General features: G+C 44.6%; 2 protein-coding genes across 11 annotated transcripts in view; one reads left to right on the top strand and one right to left on the bottom strand.

Annotated features, from left to right (window-relative positions):
- The window catches only part of Akt3 (AKT serine/threonine kinase 3), a 302,015-nt gene extending 283,189 nt beyond the window's left edge, over nucleotides 1–18,826 (top strand). Inside the window, exon 15 of one of the 2 annotated variants that reach the window (XM_071599993.1) lies at nucleotides 18,213–18,826. The gene's annotated coding sequence lies outside the window, so the exon portion shown is untranslated. Of the gene's footprint in view, nucleotides 1–588; nucleotides 1,742–18,212 lie in introns of those variants that run through there. The other variant, XM_071599992.1, reaches the window with a different exon arrangement.
- Sdccag8 (SHH signaling and ciliogenesis regulator SDCCAG8) overlaps nucleotides 1–21,513 on the bottom strand; it is a 232,075-nt gene that overhangs the window by 3,385 nt on the left and 207,177 nt on the right. For 3 of the 9 annotated variants that reach the window (XM_071599981.1, XM_071599988.1, XM_071599987.1), the window contains 3 exons: nucleotides 7,204–7,330; nucleotides 3,262–3,409; nucleotides 2,349–2,762 (listed from right to left, as the gene is read on the bottom strand). In XM_071599981.1, the coding sequence (XP_071456082.1) occupies nucleotides 2,734–2,762; nucleotides 3,262–3,409; nucleotides 7,204–7,330 (304 nt within the window). In that variant the 3' untranslated portion in view covers nucleotides 2,349–2,733. Of the gene's footprint in view, nucleotides 1–2,345; nucleotides 2,763–3,261; nucleotides 3,410–7,203; nucleotides 7,331–21,513 lie in introns of those variants that run through there. The other 6 variants (XM_071599982.1, XM_027928673.2, XM_071599985.1 and 3 more) reach the window with 5 other exon arrangements.

Raw genomic sequence — 21,513 nt, 5'->3', positions numbered from 1 at the left:
TATGCCTCTGGAAATTAAGCATTGGTTTTTATTTTTTTTTTAGGATTTCTAGTTGAAGATGGACAAATACCTTTATCTTATTCATTTTTATGTGGTGCCAAAGACTGAACCTAGTACCTCACATGAGCTACAACCCCCAGCCCCTAGCCATCTGTTTTTAACTAGAGCTCCTTCTGGGCATTTCTAAGCTTGCCCTCAACTGACAGCCCCAGGGCAGCTGCAGCTCCTGCCTCTATGTGGCCAAGGGCTGGGGCTTGGGTCCTGCTGCTGCTCTGGGCTCTAGTCCTCTCCTCCTTACCCTTTGGGACACCCAACTTGGGCCATTCATCCTGTGGCCCAGGTCACTTAAGAAGTTCAGAGGTTCCTTTCCCTATCCTTTCATTTCCCAGTCCCAGTCCCATTCACTCCATCTCTGTGGCCTTTACTCTTCTATATGTACAAAAAGGATATTAAAATGATTTGTCTCAAAAGGCCCCTTTAAGCCTACTAATCCTGTTGTTGTCATGGTCATCTGCTCTAAGCTGAGTAACATCAAACCTCCCTCTAAAAGGGAAGCTGAGTTGTTTTTTTGTTTTTTTTTTTTGCCAGAATCAAGTGACATGGAAGCTAAACAATTTGTTTTCCTGAAGTGGTGCAGAACATACGCCTTTGAATCCAGGACTATGACCTCCAAGTCCAGACTCTACTACTGGGCTCTCCCGCCATGCAGATTAGTGGAGGAACAGCAGAACAACCACTCTGCTGTTTATGGAATTAAGAAGGGCCAATTTGGAGGGCCACCTGGCATCAGCCAGACATGTGAGCACTGGGTGCCATCCATTTGTCGGAGAGAAAAGTGTCCTCACCCGTACTCTGCAGAATTTAGAGGAAATGCAATGCTTTATAGCAGGATGGCTCACTGCTTTACCAACCCAGTGGCACTGGGCTCCCAGGTCCCTGCAGTTCAGCCTCCATAGCACAAATAATCCTAGCACTTGCTAAGAGGTCCACGCCTCCTAGCTGGGTTCTGCAGAGCCTTTCTGGGAATCTAGCTATTGCTGGCTGCAAAACAGGGCAGGGGTTCATAGCAAGGTTAGCAGGGGCCTGCATCCACCCTTCCCTCACAGCCATGTGGCAGCAGCCAGAGCTCAAGACCTGTTTCCCCTTGATGGTGGGTCTCCAAGAAAGGCACCAAACTGTAGGTTCCAGAGCAATCAAAAGGCAGATGCAGGAAAGACTGTCTTGCAGACAGGGCAGCACTTTCTATAAAATAGCATCTTTGGATGGACTTGGGACTTGTGGTATGACAGGGAGGCAACCCCACACAGGCCAGGGATGCCTGTGCATACACAGAAGGGGTCAGCGTTGGGGCCTGGCATCCACTGTGTCGTCCCCTTCCAGAGCACACTTCCACAGTGTGTGGGATCTGAGTTTGTCATCTTCCAGCTCTCTTGAGTCCTGTAAGTCAGGAGCACTTTCTCTGAGCACAGGCAGGTGTTTGTGTTTTATGTGAACCATGTTTCCATGGTAAATAGATTTTAAGAATTCCCAGAGGACAGACAGTGTCACCAACAGCAGAGAGTGGAGCCTCTGGCTGCCTCATGTTTGAAAGCGTTAAAAATGAAGACAACATTGACATTTGGGGTTGTAATGTGACGGAATTACAGTCTTTTAAAGGCAAGAACCACTTATCTACACTACATGTAATATTCAGTGTTTTGTTCACTTGTCTAATTGGATTAAAATATTTAGCTCCCTTTAAAATCTTGATTGTGAATTTATATTGCAAAATGTAATGTCTGACTCAGGAAGCAATAAGTGGAGCAAATGCATCTGAAGCAACATAAAATTTAACTTATTTTTCTTCCATGATTATTATTCTGAAAGGATTCACTCTTAGACAAAGTGAACTGTTAACAGAAGAGCAAGCCTGACTTAAATGAAACCCTGTGTGCATTTCAGTGTGATTTATGCTCAGTGGAGAAGACAAAGTTAAACTGTCACTCTTGGGGAAGTTTCTCCAAGGGTCACAAGACCCTCAGGTTAGAAATGTAGCAACTGGGGTCTTATGTCACTCTTTAAAAACACTCAGGCAGCAGGGAGTTAATGACATTTTAGCTGCATATGTTCAAGTTTATTTAAAAAAATATGCAAGTCACTTTGGTTGACAGTGTCTTGTACACAGTTTTGAAAGAATCAGGGCAAACTTTAACAGAGTCAGTTTTTATTTGAAAAATATTTTCTGGGAATGTATCAGTGTTTATTTTTGAGACTGACAATTCGGGTGAAAATCAGGATAAAAACAAAAAAACAACAATTTGGTTGAAATCAAATTATTTGTTTTCATCTATTTAGAATTCTTTCCAAAAAATCTTGGTTCAGGAAAAGGCTTTGTAATTTATTTTATTCAGTGTATTTGCTGTTCTATTTAAAGCACCATCTGTCCTGCAGGTAGCTAACTATATGGGAGCCTTAAGTCAGCTGGGCAAAGCCCTTGGACTCTAGGAAGTACCAACTAGGTGGCCACATCCAGGTTCCACTTGGGACGCCTACACTGCCCGGGTCTTGCATGTGTCCTTTCTCAGCCAGACCCAAACCTGGCTCACCCTCACCCAGGCTGCCCAATCTCCAGAGTCCTTCCTCCTCTTGCTTCCGGTCACAAATAGACCTCTCCTCCCCTTCTCAGAATCTGTCTGCTTCTCCTGCTTGTGTTTCAGCTCTATCCGATGAGTCCTTTGGTGCAATGAGAGGATGTCAATGATCTTGAATATAATCACATATGGCTGCTGGATCCATGCACAAGTTTAAGTCAAATTAGAAAGTAAATTCACTGCCAAGAATGCTTTAAAAGTCATAGGGCCAACTGATGAACCACTGACAAGTCAGTTTCCTACTCTGTTTTCTAAACTGTAAGTGATTCATAGTAAGGGACTAAAAGGGAATCCCCTCCCCAGATTGAACACTGAGCACCAAACCAAACAGCCTGTCCAGGGCAACAGCTACCCGAATACACCAGTCAGCTGAAAGAGTCATTACCAAATAAATACATAAACACATAAACTCATCTCCATGTTTAAGATAATCCTCTCAGTGGACAGATAATTTCTGTTCATCTTCCTCTCACAGATGCCATTCTCCCCCAGACAGACTTACATTCTCACCAGCTGGCTTCCCCCTTCCTGGACAGATGTTAAAACCCCTAGGCTCTGGGCTACAGACCCCCGTCCCAGCTCCAAGCTGTCAGGTCATGTCCAACGCCCCCTGGGGCCCCACGTCCCTTACCCCAGATGTCATCCCCTGCCACCACTCCAGAGGTTTCAGCCTCCCCCAGCCAGGGCCTGCCTCCCAAGACAGGAAGTGTTAGCGTCCAGCCTAGCCCTCCATCACAAGACAGGCAGAGTATCTGCCCAGAGACGAGACTGTGCTGTAACTGAGAAAAAAGAGGAATCACCGTTGGGTGAAGTTAGGTTAGTGCTTTAATGTGTCTTTCTACACGAATATAGCCATTTTGTGTTTTTTTTTTTTTTTTTTTTTTTTGATACTGGGGATTGAGCTCAGGAGTGCTCTGCCACTTAGTTATATCCTTAGCCCTTTTTATCTTTTCATGTTGAGACAGGGTCTCATTAAGTTGCCCAGGCTGGCCCTGAAACTTCTAATCCTCCTGCCTCAGCCTCTCGTTGCTGAGATTACAGGTGCATGCCACCACACCTGGCCATTTCATGATCTTTTAAAAGCCATTTTCTAGAAGTTCTTTTCCTCATTGTGAGGCAGAAGATTAATAAAGCCATTGGTCTTAGTCCTGAACTAAGAACAGAAAGTTAAAAACCAGCCTAGGCTGGGAGGTCCGAGCCCTGGGCTCTGCGCAGTGCACGCTGCCTCACTGCACACTGTACCATGGGATAATATGGCCAAAGTGTCATTGTGACAGTTACAGCTACGACTAGCTCCTTCCACCAGACATATGGGGTTTTTGTTGTTGGTGGTGGTGGTGGTGGTGGGGTGTGTGTGTGTGTGTGTACATGTGGTGCTGGGGATTGAACCCAGGGCCTTGTGCATGCAAAGCAAGCACTCTACCAACTGAGCTATAGCCCCAGCCCCAGACATGTCATTTTGCATGTTTCAGAATTTAAGCAGAAGCCATTCAGAATAATCAAGCCTTCTAAACAAGCTAGACATTTCCTGTCGGAGGCCACAGGCCAAGCCTGAGCCCCACCATCGATCCTCTGCTCAGGGCAGCAGGCTCAGGACGTAAGAGCTAATGGGGGACATGACTCAGCTTCAGAGCAGCTGCCCAGGCCAGAAAATATCCATTCTCTTTTGGGTATTAACTGAAGAGAGATTTTTAGAGTTTGACACACAAAATTAAGCTATTATGCTTAATTCATCCAGTGTTGAGAAAATGGAAGCCTTTAGCTAAACCATCCCCAAACCGGAGATGAAGGCAGCTGTGGACATCAGATGCCCAAGTATTGGGTCTAGAGGACTCTCTCCAGGAAAACAGTGTGCTGATTGCTCCAGACCCCAAGAAGGCACCTTCCTCTGAAATATCTGTACAGGGTCAAAGAGCAGCCCTATTATCTCAAAGGGCTCATTTGGAACTTAACTCAAAATTCAAGTTTTTTTTATGGTAAAAACAAAACACAGTGTCCAGGGCACTGACAGCCCCCGTGTAGAGGCCACTGCAACACCTGGATGTAAAGAGCAGGTTCCAAGTTTAGAAACTCGGCAGAAAGCTTGCAAAACTGGACCTAGCCCTCCTCTTTGATCACTACTAGGTATCTGCTACTGAAAATCAACATTTCTGCTATCAAATTTCTTTTGTCACATTCATCTTAAAATAACTCCACGTGTAATACTTTCACCTGCAAGGCCCTTTTGGAGATGAGCCAAATGAGGCAGCATCAGATAGTACTGGACAGGCAAACCACTGCTGCTTCTCCAAGCAAGGGAAGAAAGACCTGCTAGTTTTTCTGGGGATATTTTGCAGTTTGGGTTTTTTGTTTGTTTGTTGTCGTTGTTTTGTTTTTTAATGCATTTTGTGCAATTTTTGCAATTCATTTACTATTTACCAGCTTTTAAAAGCATGCTAAGATGTAAGTGTGCTATAAAGTAGGCAATGGGGAGTTAAAAGGTGAAGCTCATATTGTAATGATGAGCTGAAGAGGAAAGTACTGGTACTTTGAGCCTCCATAGAAGACTCCCCACAATCTGAGTTCTGAAATAGTTCTTGATTCACTCACACCATAAGTCATGGTCCTTCCATCATGTATGACAGGAGCCTAGAAATCCAGTAGCCCCAGTGTCCTTGATGCCAGGCACAAAGCTGGCATTGCCAGGTCCTCCCTCAGGACCTGTCCACCAAGTTGGGTTCTGGCCTGGATGAAGGATGAGGGACTTGGCACTAGCACAAATGAGAAACAGAGCAGAGAAGAGTGAAGTTGGTCCTGTCAGTACTGGCTCCACAGGGTTTCTGCCTTCCTTGTGCTTATGTCCCCTTAGTCATCTCCCAGGACCTTCTCAAGATGCAGGGAGATGAGACAGAAAAATCCTGCTAGTTGGGGTAATGCATATCTGTAAACTCAGCTACTAGGGAGGCTGAGGCAGAAGTATAGCAAGCTTGAGGCCAGTCTGGGAAACTTAGACCCTATCTATCTCAAAGAAAAAAGAAAGGAAAACCCTGACATTCCTTCAGCCTACTAAGTACCTAAGGTCCCACTGAGCACCCTACAGTGACACTCACTTAATACTCCAGTATCTTTTTCCTAATTCCCACAGTGCAGATGGGGAAAGTAAGGCCCATGAGACAAGTAACTCGGCCAGGCCCTTAAACAGTGCCACAATCTAGAATCATCTGTCTGTTCTAGCTCCAAACATCCTGGAGATTCTCAGACTTTAGTGGCCCTCAGAATTACTCCAACAGCTTTAATGCAGGTTCCTAGGTCCCAATCCTAGACATGCTACCCAGGTATGTGTCAGCTGCAGCCCTAGAATGAATGTGGGTTTCTTTCATTTGTTGCACGCATCCCAGACAATTGTGGTGGTGTAGCGTGTGGCTCAGACGTCAATTCTTCCTTCCCTGTGAGTGACCTCAGCAGCCCAGAGGACTGTAGAGGTGAGTTTATACCTGCAGCCTTAGCGTGGTGACTGGCTTACTTACTCTTTGTGCATAAATAAACACTGTGTGGGGGGATTTGAGTGGGAAATCTGTATTTACAGTTTCCTTATAACCCTTCAGCACACAGACATTTTGAAAGGTGAATGAGAGACAATTCCTCATCATTTTTCATTTCCAGATGCTTTCTTCCATTAATCATTCTAACCACTTGCTTCACAAAGTCCCCTGGGCATTTATGGAGCACCTGGGTACAATCCTAATTAAAGGCAGAGGCCACTGACAGCCCATAGACCAACTCCTGTCCTAAAAATTGCTTGATGGGGCAAAAAGCAGAACCTCTCTGGCAGGAAAAGAAGCAATTTAGATGAAAAGAGGTTTCATTCCCTACTCCAAATTCACCTGAATTCTTTTGCCTCCATTATCTAACCTGATAGGGAAAGCCTAGGTGTGGAGTCAGAACTTAGGTTCCATTTGCTGTATCCCTACTTGCTAGCTGTATACATTTGCTTGAGTCTCATTTCCCATATCTAAAAAATGGAGACCAATAATGTCAATCTTCCTGGTTTGTTGAAGGGTAAAGAGAGAGTGCATATTCAATGTGTAAGACTACCAGGTGCTTTTCAGGCACTCAAAATCCTCGCCCAATTATCCTCAGGCTAATTTAGGACAACATACCTTCTGCATTGGGAACATGTCTTTTCTCAACCAGTTCAAGCTTTTTAATCCTTTAGGGGCAGATCAAGGCCACCCTCGTCCAAGAGGCCTGCTCTACCAATGCAGTCTTCCTTTCTCCCTCCTCTGGCACCCTGGTAGTACTCCCTGTTTTGTAGGACTCAGCACTCAGTGTGGCTGGGAGATTCATGGACCTGGATCTGCTTGGGGACAGGCCTCAGCTTACACTCCTCTCCGCCCTGCTGTGCTCAGCACAATCTTCAGGAGCTCCCTCTTAGCTTATGAGCTGACCAAGGTGACTAGTGGGAATTTAAGCCTATTAAGGTACATCCCTGGAAAAAGAAACAAGTAAGAGACCCATGTGCATGTTCTCCCTATCATACCCCTGTATGTTCTGTGGTGGGCAGGCTGCCCTAGGGCTGGGGTCTGCCGAGTACCTGGGATCTCAGCCGGTCCACCTCTTCTGACAAGCTCTGTCTCTCCAGGAGAAGCTGGTTCTGCTTGTTGAGCAGCTGCACCAGCTGCTGGGCTGTGGCCTGGCTATGCTTATCCAGCTGCTGGAGCCTGGAAAAAAAGCCACCACAGAATTAGAAATGGGTTCTGAAAAGAGGGTGCTTGGGAGATCAGAAGGGACAATGGTACACTTTAGGGCTCTCTTACTCTGTGTTTTAGTCAGCTTTCTGTTGCTGTAACAAAATACTTGAAATAATCAACTTAGAAGAAGAAAATGTTTTAATTTGCTCACTTTCAGAGGTTTCAGTTTATGATTGTAGCACAATATGGTGGAAATGTGTGGCAGAAAAAGCCCTCATCATGGAGGCCAGAAATTAAAAGAAAGAGAAAAGAAGCTAGGGTCCCAATATTCCCTTTATGGGCACACTCCCAATTTCCTAACTTATTCCAACTAGACCCCACTTCTTAAGAGAGCTATGGGCTAGGGACCATGCCTTCAACACATGGGGCTCTGGAGGACATTGAAGCAATAATAGTGTGTATCTCAGGGAAGCTCCTGATAGTGAACTATGAACTAGAAGTCAAGAGTGACCCTGAGTTGAGGCTCTGGCTAGCAGCACATATGCAAGGGAACTGGGAACCTTGTCAATATGTTGTCAGTTAGAATCAGATACAAGATGGGTAAGTAAAAGAAAAACTAAAAGCCTTAAACTCACAAGCAAAGGCCAAAGATGAGGAGCCCAAATGCTCCATTGTTCAGCTGGAACCCTCTCTGGCAAGCTAAGCAGACTGCTGGCCCTCGCTGGGGAAGAGGGTGAGGAATGATGGAAACACTGAACTAAGGGTTTTCCATTATTAATCACTCAGTCAATCACAAGTTCCAGCATTGCTGACCAGATGTCTTTAAAAATCCTAAATTTGTCATTCTGCTGATGGGCTCTCCTCTCCCAACTTGCTAATTCATTTAAACCATTATCCTCATCTGTCCACAGACAGCTTCCTACAGCCATGACAATGTTGGCTTCGGGTTAAATTTAGAGTTGAACAACTACCCAGAACTGTTCTGGAAAGCAGCGTTCCATTCCACAGCTCCCACTAATCAAAAGCACCCACAGGGAAATTAAATTGTATTTTCACAAGCAAAGAATAGCTCGTGGTACATTTCCAACTCCAAGTCAAAGACCTGTTCTACAAAGACTAGCCTGGGGCAGCCCTCAGTTCAAGATCTCCTGGGTCAGTGTTCCTGGTAGGCTCTGAGTACAACTAAACATTTACAAAGCCAAAGATTCGGGCCTTTGGGTTGGGGTGAGTTCGCATCTGGCGATGGCGGGTAAAATGCATTCTGGGAAAGGTGGCAAAGGTCTACAGCTTTACTCACACTCTCCCAGGACTCTTCTGCAAAGCACAGTACAACCCTCTCCACGTCCCCTGCCAACTCCCAGGAGCTATTCTTAGTCTCAAATGGACTCATCAAGTCTTTGGAAAGGGTCCGCCCTGCCCCCACTCCCCAACTTCGAACACTCAGCGGGGTCCTGGTTTTCAATTACACCACCTTCCGGAAACTACTCACCTGGCATGTCCTACAGGTGCAGGAGTGAGGGATGGGGCGGTGACCACACTGCGCATCCTCACAGGCCCTCCTAGCGGCGCAGCGGGAGGCAGTCCCACAGCTCTGCGGCTCCTGCGCTCGCTGAGTCTGGGGGACTGTGGCCTCTCCTTAGCTCTACGTTCCAGGTGCCCCGTCAGCCCTGGGCAAAGACCTTCTGTTCAAGGATGAGCCTGCAACTGCGCCCTATCCTCCCTCTTATCTAGGAGAAGGAAAACTTAAGTTTCTGGCTGATGAAGCCATGGCATCTCCGCTAGGGGTAGCTCATCCGACCCCACCCCATCACGCAGTTATGGGGGCTGGGGTAGATCTCTTGTGAGAGGGTCTCAAAGCCACCCCACTGGGGCAGAGCAGACAGAAGCTTTCCTGCACTGCCGGGGGTCCTGGCAGGGAGAAACTGCGCAGGCCACCTTTTACTAGAGCCCCAGCTTGCCGAGGAGCCCTGGATTGGCTCTGATTGCTGTAGCAGAGAGGTTAACTGCCTTTTTTCTTGAGAAGCAGACAATGTACTACTTTCACATTAAAATCAGGCGAAAAACAGCGTTAGCAGTTGAGCTCCCTAACCTGTAAGGTGGCTTTCCCCCTCCAATCACATCCTGGATGTGGAGAGAGCCCCAGGCTAGAGCTACTGAGGCAGAAGTCCTTTGGCTTCCTGCTTGCTTGAAAAGGATTGGAACAGAAGCTTGCGATAAACAAATGACACCATTATGGTTCAACTGCAAGAAAGCGCCAGAGTGGCTATTCTCCATGTGGTTTCTTGCCCTGTGCTTGGATCAAATGGGAAAATGGTCCCGCGGACCGATGGGTTCAGTATGTGGTTTTGGGCTCCTGAAAAGGGACGGCTGCCCCATCCAGTGCTATGAGCCAAGCCAAAGTCAGCTCTCGCGGCACAAAAAGCTGGCCATGGACAAGCCACACTGGCTCTGCCACCAGAGAAGGGGCCAGTTCCTACCTAGACCTTTCTCCTAGGGAGCCCTCAGAACTTAGACAAGGCTCACTCGGGCTTATTTTGCAAACTTCGGGCAATGGGACAGCTCATCAGTTACAGGGTGGGGGGTTGAGGAACCCCACCCAGACCACCTGAATCTCGTGGCTAGGTGTGAGCCTCAGTACAGCAGAAAACCAGCTGCTGTGAGAGGTCAGATTCTGAGAAACCACCCCTCCTCTAGGAGGTGCATCCTCACTAATACTGAAGAGCTAAGGGCAGAAGCAAAATCTGTTTGTTTGCTCCCCACCCCCCACCCACCCACTTTATTGATATGGTGTTTCATTATGTTGCCCAAGCTCTCCTGGAACTCCTGGCTCAAGTGATCCACCTGCCTCAGTCTAGGGAGTAGTTGAGACTGTGGCCCAGGCCAACCACCCAGCTTGACTTATTTTTAAAACCAACTTGAACAACTCCAAAAAGTTCATCACAGGAGTGTCCCCCACTCTTTATTTATGTGCCTTCCTTTTGGGGGCAGGTTCTACCCCCTCATTCCACATACAGTAGTGAAGTCAGTCACAAACTCAGAAAACGTAAAAACAACACTGAACCCACATTTGTTAATTTTTTTTTTTTTAAATAAAAGGGAGTTTGTTAAGGAAACACTTCTGTAACAGTTCTTTGAAGGCCTGCTAAAAACACTGGGGAAATTTTAAAAAAATTATTTTTGGAAAAACTCCAAATACTGCCCAACTCAGCCTATGTTCTGGTAATGGATCTTTCACTACCATCAGAAGAGATTTCTGAAGACTATATTGTAGATAAATAAACTGTCCTTTATTTTCCACAGTGGTTATTATTCTCAGTTTTTATGCCATAAGTCCATAGTGTCAGCCAGTCATAGCTACAACTCTCACTCTTGGCACAATCAACATTTACTGAGCTTTTGAGCTTACTGCTCCACCTTGATTATTCAATTCCAAGTTTATTACAGTCATCTGAGTTACATGTTAGCATGACCATCCCCATTTTATGGATGAGGAAACTGAAGATGACAGGTTAACTTGCACAGAGTCACACAGAGTTATGGTAGAGAGCCTGGAGACAAATCTAGGCAGTGCCCAGTTGGTTAACTCACTGAGGTTATACACTACACCAACCAGCCTTTAGTAAACACCCCTTGTGGGTTAAGTACTATGTTGGCCAAGAAATACCTGAGAAAAACAACTTAAAAAAAAGGAAAGTTTTATTTTGGCTCATAGTTTCAGAGGCTTCAATCCATGATTGCCTAGTCCTGTTGCCTTTGGGCTTATAGCAAAGCAGGCAATCATGGTGGGAGAGCATGGCAGAGGAGATTGCTCATCTCATGGCAGCTGAGATGCAAAGAAAGAGACACAGGAAGGGACTGAGGGTCCCAATATCCCCTTCAAGGGCACACTCCCAATTATCTAACTTTCTGAAACTAGGCCCCACCTCTTAAAGGATTTATCATATTCCAAAGGTGCTATAGGCTGAAGACCAAGTTGGGAGACATTTGGGATCCAACCATAACAAATACCAATGTAGACACTGGGAGTACACAAAGAATTACAAATGGTTCTTGCCCTCAAGGGATTCTCAGACATTTGAGGAGAAAATGACAGGTGATGAAATAAGTGTTGACTTCAAACAGAACAATGTGAAGGCATAAGGAGGAATGATTGATACAGCAAAGGCGAGGAACAGGAAGGCTTCTGCTTGCTTAGGAGAGAACTCTTCATTCTACATTGAGCACTCACAATATATAGGGTGATGTGTTAAGCTCTTACAATTTTTTTAAATCTTTAATATTGACAAGAATTCTAATGAGGGAGGAGCTAATTATTATCCCCACTTTAAGGATAAGGAAACTAAGGTACAGAAAGGATACATGACTAGTTTAATATTACTAGGCTGGCAAGTGGGATGTGAGAAAATAGTAGATATTGTTCTTCCAGGAGCCAGGCACAGGGCCTTCCCACATGGGGGAGGCACTGTAAAGGGTATGGAGTGTCTGAAAACTTCAAACTGTTCTGGCTGCTCCAGACATTGTGAGCTGTTCAGAGGAAGGTAATACTGGGCTTAGTGGAGGTTGGTAGCAATATGAACTCTGTCCTGCAGGCAGTGGTAGTGCCATTTACAAAAAAAGGGTGAAAGGAGGGATAAGCCTGGGGTAGAAGAGAAAATCTGGGGTCAGAACAAGTCTAAGATACTTGTGGGACATAGTTATGAAGCATAAGGCCCAGGAATGGCCCAGCTAAAGCTCTAGCTATGCAAACCAAACCTCTTGGGAGGTGAGGCCACGAATATGGGGCAAGATTTGCCTGGGAAAGACTGGTAGAGATTTTCAACTGGAGCAGTTTGTTAAAAATGCAAGTATCAGGGCTGGGGATGTGGCTCAAGCGGTAGAGTGCTCTCCTGGCATGCGTGGGGCGCTGGGTTCGATCCTCAACACCACATAAAAATAAAAAATAAATATATTGTGTCCACCTAAAACTAAAAAAATTTTAAAAAATGCAAGTATCAAAGATCCCATGATCTGATGGCCAAGAACACGGGACAGTCTAGGGCTGGCAAAACACAGGAAGCTGGCCAGATGCAGAGACAGATGACCCAGAAAGTAAGAGAAAGCCAATAGAGAAGCAGATCCTGGAGGTCCAGGGAGGAGAGAAGGAGGAGCGGTTTGTGTAAAATGCTACCTGATGGTAGAGCACCATGCAGAGTTGTCTGGCTGGGGAGAGAAGGGGAGATTATTCTAGTGAGCTGGGCTGAGGGGAAGGTAGTAAGAATGGGAGCAGCCTGAACTGGTGGGGAGGGGACTCTGGAGGAGAGAAGGTAAATCCTCAAAGCAGAAGATGGCAGGCTTCCCAGGGGAAGAAGGTGCCCAGGCCTGGGGACCTGCACCCTCCTCCCTGAGACAAGAGGGAAGGCAAGCTAAGGGGAGAGCTGTGGCCAGAGCTCATGTTCAGCAGCTTCTGTATTCCCTCAGGTCAGGGCAGGGCTGTTTGCTGAGAAAGGAAAGTCAGGGTTAGGCAGCTGGGGGGCTGCTGCAGAGGACAAGGGCACTGGCCAGGGCTAGTGATATCTGTTAGGCTGAGAGCTTGCCCTCTTGGGAAGACACAGGTGTCCTGACTCAGCCATTGGATGTCATCAGCCCTTCTTCTACCTAACCTCCTCATAGGGCACCTGTTCTATGCCACCCCACCTCCTGATCCTCCCAAATGTCACTCCTCTTGGTCTTCACAGGACTACAAACTTCTTTTCAGCGGTTGGGTCTTGGTGTGGTTGTCATTTTGAGAGACTGCACTTTCTTTTGTTCTGTTTGGGTCTCTTGTTTTTAGCTATTTCCTCTACAAGGCATTAGATAGTGGGCAGAGCAAGCGGGGGCTGCCATCGTGGGGCCTGCAGGAATTTGGGTAAGGAGCCCCTGACATCCTGCAAACCACACCCAGCCTCCATGTGGTAGGAAGGAAAGATAGAATCAAGAGATTTCAGAGCTCAACTCCTAATTAGACCTCCCCCACCCCATTCTCCCAGTCTTGTATCTCATCTCTACATTGGACAGGGAGTCCATCCTGTCCTAGGGCTCCCCAGGATATGTGTGAATCTTCACTGTGCTGTCAAGGCATCCAGAGCAGCTGTGGCCAGGCCTTCTGCCCCTGACCCAGGCCTCATCCCCTCACCCCTGAAGCACCTGTGCTCCTCCATTCTCACAGGGCATGGTGGGGTCAGCTGGTCCATGAGAAAGAAAGGACACTTCAGGCAGCTATGCACCCAGACTGGGTTGCTATCCTAACCTATGGCATAGAGTTCACGCCTTCAGTACCTGTAAGTACACAACTGTGAACTCTGGGCAAGATGGAGGACTCTTGGGAGAGAAGAGCAGCTGCCCAGGCTGGGGTAGAGTTGCCAGTACAGCCTCCCCTTCTGTGCCAAACCAGCTCTAGGAATTTAAGGCACTAAGGGGAAGGAGGCTCTTACTATGGAAGCAAAAAGGCCCAGGTTTGTAAAGGTACAAATGCAGATAAAATCACAGGAAACACGTGTGCTGAGCTGGGGCAGATATTGGTCCAACAGTGATTCTGTCAGCCACACCCACAAGCATTATCAGAACCAGCATTAAAAAAAATATATGCAAGACTTCAAGATAAGATGGAGCAAGTGGTGAAATACAAAACAACTTTATAGAGCTGAGTGGGCTGGGGAAAATATCTTATGCAAAACAGAAGCAGTGCAAGCTGCCAGCTCTGGTCCTAGGCTTCAGACATTCATTTGCTATGAATACTGTGAAAGCAAGTGAATACATATATTTAAATTTTTTATGTTGTATGTTATACATACAAAATATATGCAGTGTATAAGTAAGTTATGAGATATAATAACCAAATGAACGCTTGGGAACCTAGTACAGTGCTACAGGGCTGCTACCCAGGCTTTCTTCTCCAGGCCAGTCCCCAATTCCTACCCCAGGGGTGGCAAATATTCTCAGGCATGAATGTTTTTTTAAAAGAGGTGTCAGTTGCTTGCACCAATTCCACCTGGGAGCTTCCTACAGACTACTTACTTTAGGGTTTTTGTTTGGGGATTGTATTTGCTTGTGGTAGTAAAATGTCTTTTGTTCTAAAAACCAGAGCCCCTTCCCTGTGGGTCACTCTGACAATGGCAAAGATTTTCCTTCCTCTTCTTAGATAAGTTCTCAAAATGCTCAGAACAGCAGTTTGCCTGGGAGAGGGGATCTCCTCATAGAAATGAAGGGCATTTTCTAAACAACATATAAATTTAAAAGGTATAAATATTTTGCCTGTAAATATGCACTCAGTGTTCTACTGTTCCCAGCACCATACTCTAGTCTGTACTGAGCATTTCCTCAAAGCCCAGGATTGTAAGAATTTTGCATTCATTACCTAATTTAATTCTCATGACAACACTGCACAGTGGGTGTTATCATCTGTATTTTGTGCATGAGAAAAGCTAGGCACAAAGAAAGAAGTCATCTGCTCAAGCTCACAGAACTAAAAGGGTAGATGCAGTATTGCTAAAGCCATTAAGGACACCCTGCAGTAGGGGAGCTACTCTCCCTCTCCTCCTTAGAGTCTCTCCAGCTCTCACTGCCCTAACCCTTTGGCATTTCCTCCGCCTTCATCACACTTGCAAATGCTGGGGGGGCTGGGTCCAGCTCTCTCTCTCTCAGTTGAAACATTGTCCCTGCCTCACACACACACACACACACACAGACACACACACAGACACACACATTTTTTTAAATATCTACACTTAGGGCTCCAGGTGGACAGGCTGAGCGTCCTTAGTATCTGATGCGTACCTGAGGTGGCTCCCTAACCTGAAATTCAGCCCACCACAAACTCATCATGGGACACTGTACTCATCTGTGCTTCTCCCAGTGTCCCTCTCATATAGGTGGGGCAGTCCCACAGCAGCCTCCTTCTCCCTCATTGCCCACATAACTCAGTCTCCCAGTTTGGTAGATGAGCTCTCTAAACCTTCTATACATCTCCCCAGCCTGTACCAACCCATCCCTCCCACCTTCACTCCTTGAAATTGGATGGGCTGGCAGCCTTCTTTATTCAAATCCCTGCGATACCTTCTTCTACTTGGCCTCTCAAATCCATAGTACCCATGATGGCTAGACTAGAAGGATCTTTCTGAAACAAAACTTTCATTATGTCACATTTTCAATGGCTATTTATAGCTCTAAGTGTAAACACTGAATCCTTTGCAATGGTGACCAGGCTCTTTGCCATCTGACCCCTGCTACAATCCCCTCTCCTCCTACATAGATATCCCAGTCACTCTTATCCACTTTGCAGAAATATCCATTTGCTTCCTGCCATCACAATAATGCTGTGCTCTCTGCTTAGAATGCCTTCTGTCCCTAGTCCTTGTGGCCATCCCCTGCTCCTAGTCCTTTAAAACATTCTTGCAAAGTTTTCCCCAGGCCCTTCCTCTGCACTTCCATGTGACTTTATACATCTTTTCATAGAGAACACCTCTACCCTTGACACAGTTATTGCTTCTCTGTCTCTCCCACTGAACTGTGAATTTTCTAAGGACAGGAACAGAATCGTGTTCAGCTTTCCCTCTCCAGTACTTAGAAAAGGTACCTGACATTTAAGCTGCTGGAATAAGCAAGAGACTTTCTAATGTATTCTGTTTATACCAAATATAAGACATGTGATTTCATCTGTAGTACAATTTTCATCTATAGTTTCATTTATTACATTATGTAATAACTTTGTTCCAGGAAAAGTCTAACAAATAAATTAATGATTTTAGTACAGCAGTGGAATTGGCAATTTTTTTCTTTCTACATTTTTCATTGTTGCATTATAGTTGCATATAATGATGGGATTTGTTGCTACATATTCATATGTGCATACAGTATGGACTTTGTCAATTAATCAAAAGAATCCTAAATTAGGTAAATGAGTGTTGGGCTTGGAAGCAAGGGATATGAATTCAAAATCCTATCATAAACTAGCTATTTTGCCTTATTCCAGAGACTTGAACTCTCTCAATTCTAGGTTCTCCATTTGTAAAACTGAGGTAATAATATCTCCTGGCCTCCTCAATCAGAAACACTGGGGTGGGTCCAGCAGCATTCATTTCTGTAAGCCTCCCTGGGTGACAAATGAATTCTCAAGTGTGAGAACCACTGGTACATCATAATTCACAGTATCAATCACACATACAAAATGAGTTATCTGGAGAATAATTTGTGTGGCTTCAATTTTTGATGAAAACAACCATCCAAATGAAAACTATCCTAGACTGTTCTTAAAATGTTTTGGCATCAGACATGAGAACATAAGCAACTCCTGTTTAAATCTCAGGTCCCTCTCCTGAAACGAGGGAATAAACTCTTAACTGAGATTTAGCAAACATCAGACCACAGACTAAATCCAACCTGGCCCACTGTCTATTTTTGTACCATCTGCCTTTTGAGAATGTTTTATATTTACAAATGTTTGGGGAAAAAAGTCAAAAAGAGACTAATATGTGAACATTGTATGAAATTCCAGTGTCAGTGCCCTACATAAACTTTTATTAAAATGCTGCAGTGCTCATTCATTCATTTATTATCTAGGTCTGCTTTTGCTCCAAAACCATATGCGACAGAGACCATATGGCCACAGAGCCTAAAATATTTATTACCTGATCTTTTAGAGAAAAAGTTTGCCAACCTTAGGGCTAGAAGATAATCAAGTTCTCTTCCAGCTCCACATTTCTACAAAATTATGACTTTACAGAATTTTGCTACATTCCTATATTCAACTATCACTAGCTACACAGTCATAACAATATACCAAGTTGAAGTTCTGAAAACCCAATTATCCTAATTACCACTTTAAGTAATTAATTTTGGCGACTCAAACATGCTAATTTAAAGTCATATACTTTGTTTCAATACTTAAATTTGCTGCTGCATTTTACATAATTTCACCTCATTAATGTGATCATACAGAAGCAGTATGCTAAGCAGTGTTCTTAAGAAGCTGGAACTCATTCTAAGCCTTTATCCTCACTTAGAAAATTAAGGTGCTTTCAGTGGCTACTTTGCTGTTTAAATGGCCTTTGCCCAAATCTACCCTGTTCAACAATGATTTCAATAGAGTAATTCATTCTGAGAATCATGCAGTTCTGAGGAGAGTTTACACCTTCAATAAAGAGAATTTATGTTCCTGTACTGCCCTTTTAATTTTTCATTCTTTTAAATTCCCAATTAGCCTTGCTGCCTACAGGGGCTACTTGGGAGCAATGAAGCAGGGATAGACCCCTGCTTTTCTCTCCAAATGAATCATGTCTTGTTAGAGCTGAGAGGCACCTTAGAGATCATTCAGTTCAGCCCACTATGATGACACTGAGGCCCAGAAAGTACAAGTGACTAGCACAACAGCCCATCTGCAGGAAATCTAGGGCTGGAACTCCAATTCCAATCATCAGCCCAGGCCTTTCAGAAATGGATTTTTAGGGCTAGGGATGTGACTCAGTAGTAGAGCTCTTGCCTAGAACATATGAGGACCTAGGTTCCATTCCCAGCCATTCACTGCCCGCCCCCTCCCCGCCCCCCGCCCCTACAAAAGTGTAAAAGAACTCACCAAGTCTTCTATTCCATAACAAGACATAAGGATTTGAGGGAAGGACCCTGAGGAAGGTGACAAACACACTGGACAACTTTCTGGGAATTGGCTCATCTAGGCTCATTTTCTGAGGCTTGGGGGCATGAGAAAAGAGAAAGAAATCCCTAGATTTTCTACAACAGGTTAACCGAAGAGAACCAGTTTGGGTTTTGTATTGTATTCTTTTTAATTTCTAATCTGTTGTAGCTTGATGGCTTTGTGAACTATAATAAAAATAAGGTAGCATTTTCTAATTGCTATAAAAGTTGCTAAACATTCTAAATCTAGGTTCTTATTTTTTCACAGAGTGATAACAGTTTGAGAACAGGTCTTGGCCTGGAGAGCATATTTTGGGTAGTACTGATGGAGTCCACATTAACATGAAAGATACAAATATGGGAGACCAGAGGCTCAGAAGCCACACTGACCATGCAGTGAGTGGACAAGTGGAGAAAGGTGAGATGTTCAGCAATTCTGGCTGTATCACCGCTGTCTCCAGCAGGTCCCTGAAGCCTCTGACAGTCGTCACTGGGGCTTTCTTAGAGACCAGCTGCTTAAAACTGTGTTTGTACCAGAAACAAGGAACCGTTTGACCTCAGGGTGTCCGGGAGCTGCTCTGGAAATACACGCCCTTAAGTTCCGAGCAAGAGATACTGAACAATTATTGCGCCCCACAATAACTTTCACTTTACCTTCCCTCGGATAATGAGGCATCGCTCTAGGAGTAGGCATTACCTCGAGGGGTTAAGTTACACTCACCTGTTCCTTTGTAATCCTACCGCTTTGCCCTTTTTGGGAGAGGATGTTCCATGGAACCTCCTCTTGTGTGTCCCCTATATAAAGAATAAAGAATTCCAATGGCGCTCTCTCTTTCCATGGACCTCTAAGGTAGGAGAGCCGTCCTGGATTTTGAAAAGGTACCTCTGTGTGTTTGCTTTCTTTCTTCGCCATTTTCTTAAGTTATTAGAATAGTGAGATCTGTGAACCCAGCATAGGTCGCCAGCTAGGATAGACGGCGATATCAGGGCAGTTAGGAACATGTGCTACATTTCTCCCTTGTCACTTTCTTAAAGTCTTAAGTGACATCTGACCCAGGCTGAGCTTATAATGCCTAGGGAGGACTGGGTGACATGATCCTGACACCATGAAACAACAGGGACAGGAGATAACATGTCAAGAATTTTGGACTTTGGAGCTGAGGATATGGCTCAGTGGGACAGTTTTGCATAGCAAGCATGAAGTCCTGGTTTGATTCCCAGTACTGCCAAAATACTACTACTACTACTACTACTACTACTACTACTACTACACTACTAATTTTATTATAATTATAATATTTATAATATACAATAAATATAATAATAATTATAATAATAATTATTATTCAATTTGAAGAAAACAGAAGATCATTTGTTTCAAGCATTACTTTTTTTTTTAAGCAAAAGCAGAATGACAATGAGCATAGCCCCATTGTATAAAGAAAACAGGGCAGAAAAATAAAAATTAGAATTTTTGCAGAGTAGAATCCAGCCTGCATAAGGCTCAAGATCATACAAAAGCACCAGCAGAAAAATCCACCCTGCCTCTCACTTCATGCCTTACCTCACCCTGGACCTAAGCACCTCTACTTTAAAAAATTAGTGTTTATTTATAAATAATGCAAAACTTATAAAAGATGTAAGAATAGTATCAAGAATACCCATATGCCTTTTATCCAAATTCATCTATTGTAATAATCTTGCCCCATTTGATTCATTACTCTCTCCTTTTTTTTTTTTTTTTTAGAGACAGTCTTACTATGTTGCCCAGGCTGGTCTTGAACTCCTGGCCTCAAGTGATCTTCCTCACTCAGCCTCCCAAGTGCTGGGACCACACCCAGAATTTCACTGTTTCCCAGCATATATAGTACTTTTTCCAACGTTCTTACAGTAAGTTGCACACATCATTACCCTTTCTTTCTAGATGCTGCAGTGTTTATTTCCTAAAAACAAAGGTATTCTCTTTGAGAACCAAAGTATATAATCAACTGCCGTAAATTTAACATTGATATAAAACCTTTACTTAATCTACTAAATTCCAATTTTGTCAACTGACCTAATACTGTCTCTTGCCCCCTCCAGAAAACATCTTTTGCACGTAGTTGCACTTTAATCTAGAATACTAAAACAAAACAAAACAAACAAAAAAAAAAACTAGCTTTATTTTGATGAATGCTTTTTGCAATTAAAGCAAGGACAGGCTCAAAGGAAGACATGGAACTATCTGACATCCGGAGGTCCTGCTCAGTTGCCATCTCAGGTTTTAGGGGCTCAATACTGTGTTTTCAGGAAGATTTGACTCTAATGAAGTCGTTCTGTTGCTCCCAGAGTCTACAGCCCTCCTGGAGTATATCAAGTGAGTCCTCCTCAATTTCCTTCATATTTGACCATCCTCGGGGTACCCAAATTGGTCACAGAGGTGTGAGTGAGTAAGAGTGAGCCCTCAACAGCTAAGTAACCAGATTCAGTCACTATGGTGCACTTACTGGCACACATCTTAATTAGGTTTTAATGCAAGTAATTTGATAACAACTCCTGGCCATCCACTACAGAACTGTCAATGCTGAAAGCTTTTTATTTAGTTTCTCTTCCCTCTATACTGAGGCAGCCTCCCTGCTGACCCTTGTCAAAGAACCCCATCTGCTGGTTGCCACGGTAACTGAAGGCGACCAATTGAGCTGAACAGAGTGACTCAGAAATAAAATCTGCAGCCAAAGGAATTCTGTGAAGAGTAATAAATCATTTAGTAAAAGGGGGTCCTCTACACAGTGATGAGTGTTGGGATAATATGATGGCATAACTCTTCCAGCTAGAAGGTCCATGACAGATCAGAGTGATTAGGCCTGCTGGAGGGCTCATTTGGTTTCTAGTGGGCTCCAGCAGCCAAAGAGTCAGATCCTGCCCAATTTAAGTGCCACAGTGGGGGAGAAGGAACTAGCTAAGTCTAATTTTTTAATAATCAGGCTGTAAATTTTTGAAAATTTTAAGGAGTGGCAAGAGAGTCCACCTAGGCTTCCAACACTCCTTACTCTATCTTTCTTTCTTTGTTTTTTTAACATGGCACAAGTTAACAATGCCCAGGTAGCCCAGGAAGCTACAGAAGACTTGAGGAAGGCGGCAAAGAAAAATATTAAGAATGCTGTGGAATATGCCATGTTAGCACCATCTCTTTGTCATCAATCAACTTTTGCATGTCTCAACCAGATGCCATGTGTATACACAGACTGTGCGGTCCTTGAGGTGGTAGGGAGACCTGGAATTCAACTGGCAGGGTGCCAGGAATATCCGTGCTGGATGGCCTGAGAGAGGAGGAACAGGGGTTTTCTCCTGCAATAGGCCTTACAGTGTTCCTTAAAAGCAAATATGCTTCTTTCCTAAATTAAGATTTCCTGAAATCTTAATTTAGGGGGCAGAAAATAAAGGGAAATAAGTGCCTTCCTTGGGGGCTACACTGGGTAACAGCAGCACACAGCAACCACCCTTACCCCAGCCCCTCACAGATCAGCTCACTGCGCCCAGTCATGGCCCCTACTCCTGCTGTGTAGACCAGGAAACCCCTAAAGACAACA

The sequence above is a fragment of the Marmota flaviventris genome, chromosome 12 (genome assembly GCF_047511675.1).
Source record: "Marmota flaviventris isolate mMarFla1 chromosome 12, mMarFla1.hap1, whole genome shotgun sequence".
In the NCBI taxonomy this organism is placed as follows: Eukaryota; Metazoa; Chordata; class Mammalia; order Rodentia; family Sciuridae; genus Marmota; species Marmota flaviventris.
Note: the sequence above shows the minus strand (reverse complement) of the source record. Positions and strands in the feature narration are given on the sequence as shown.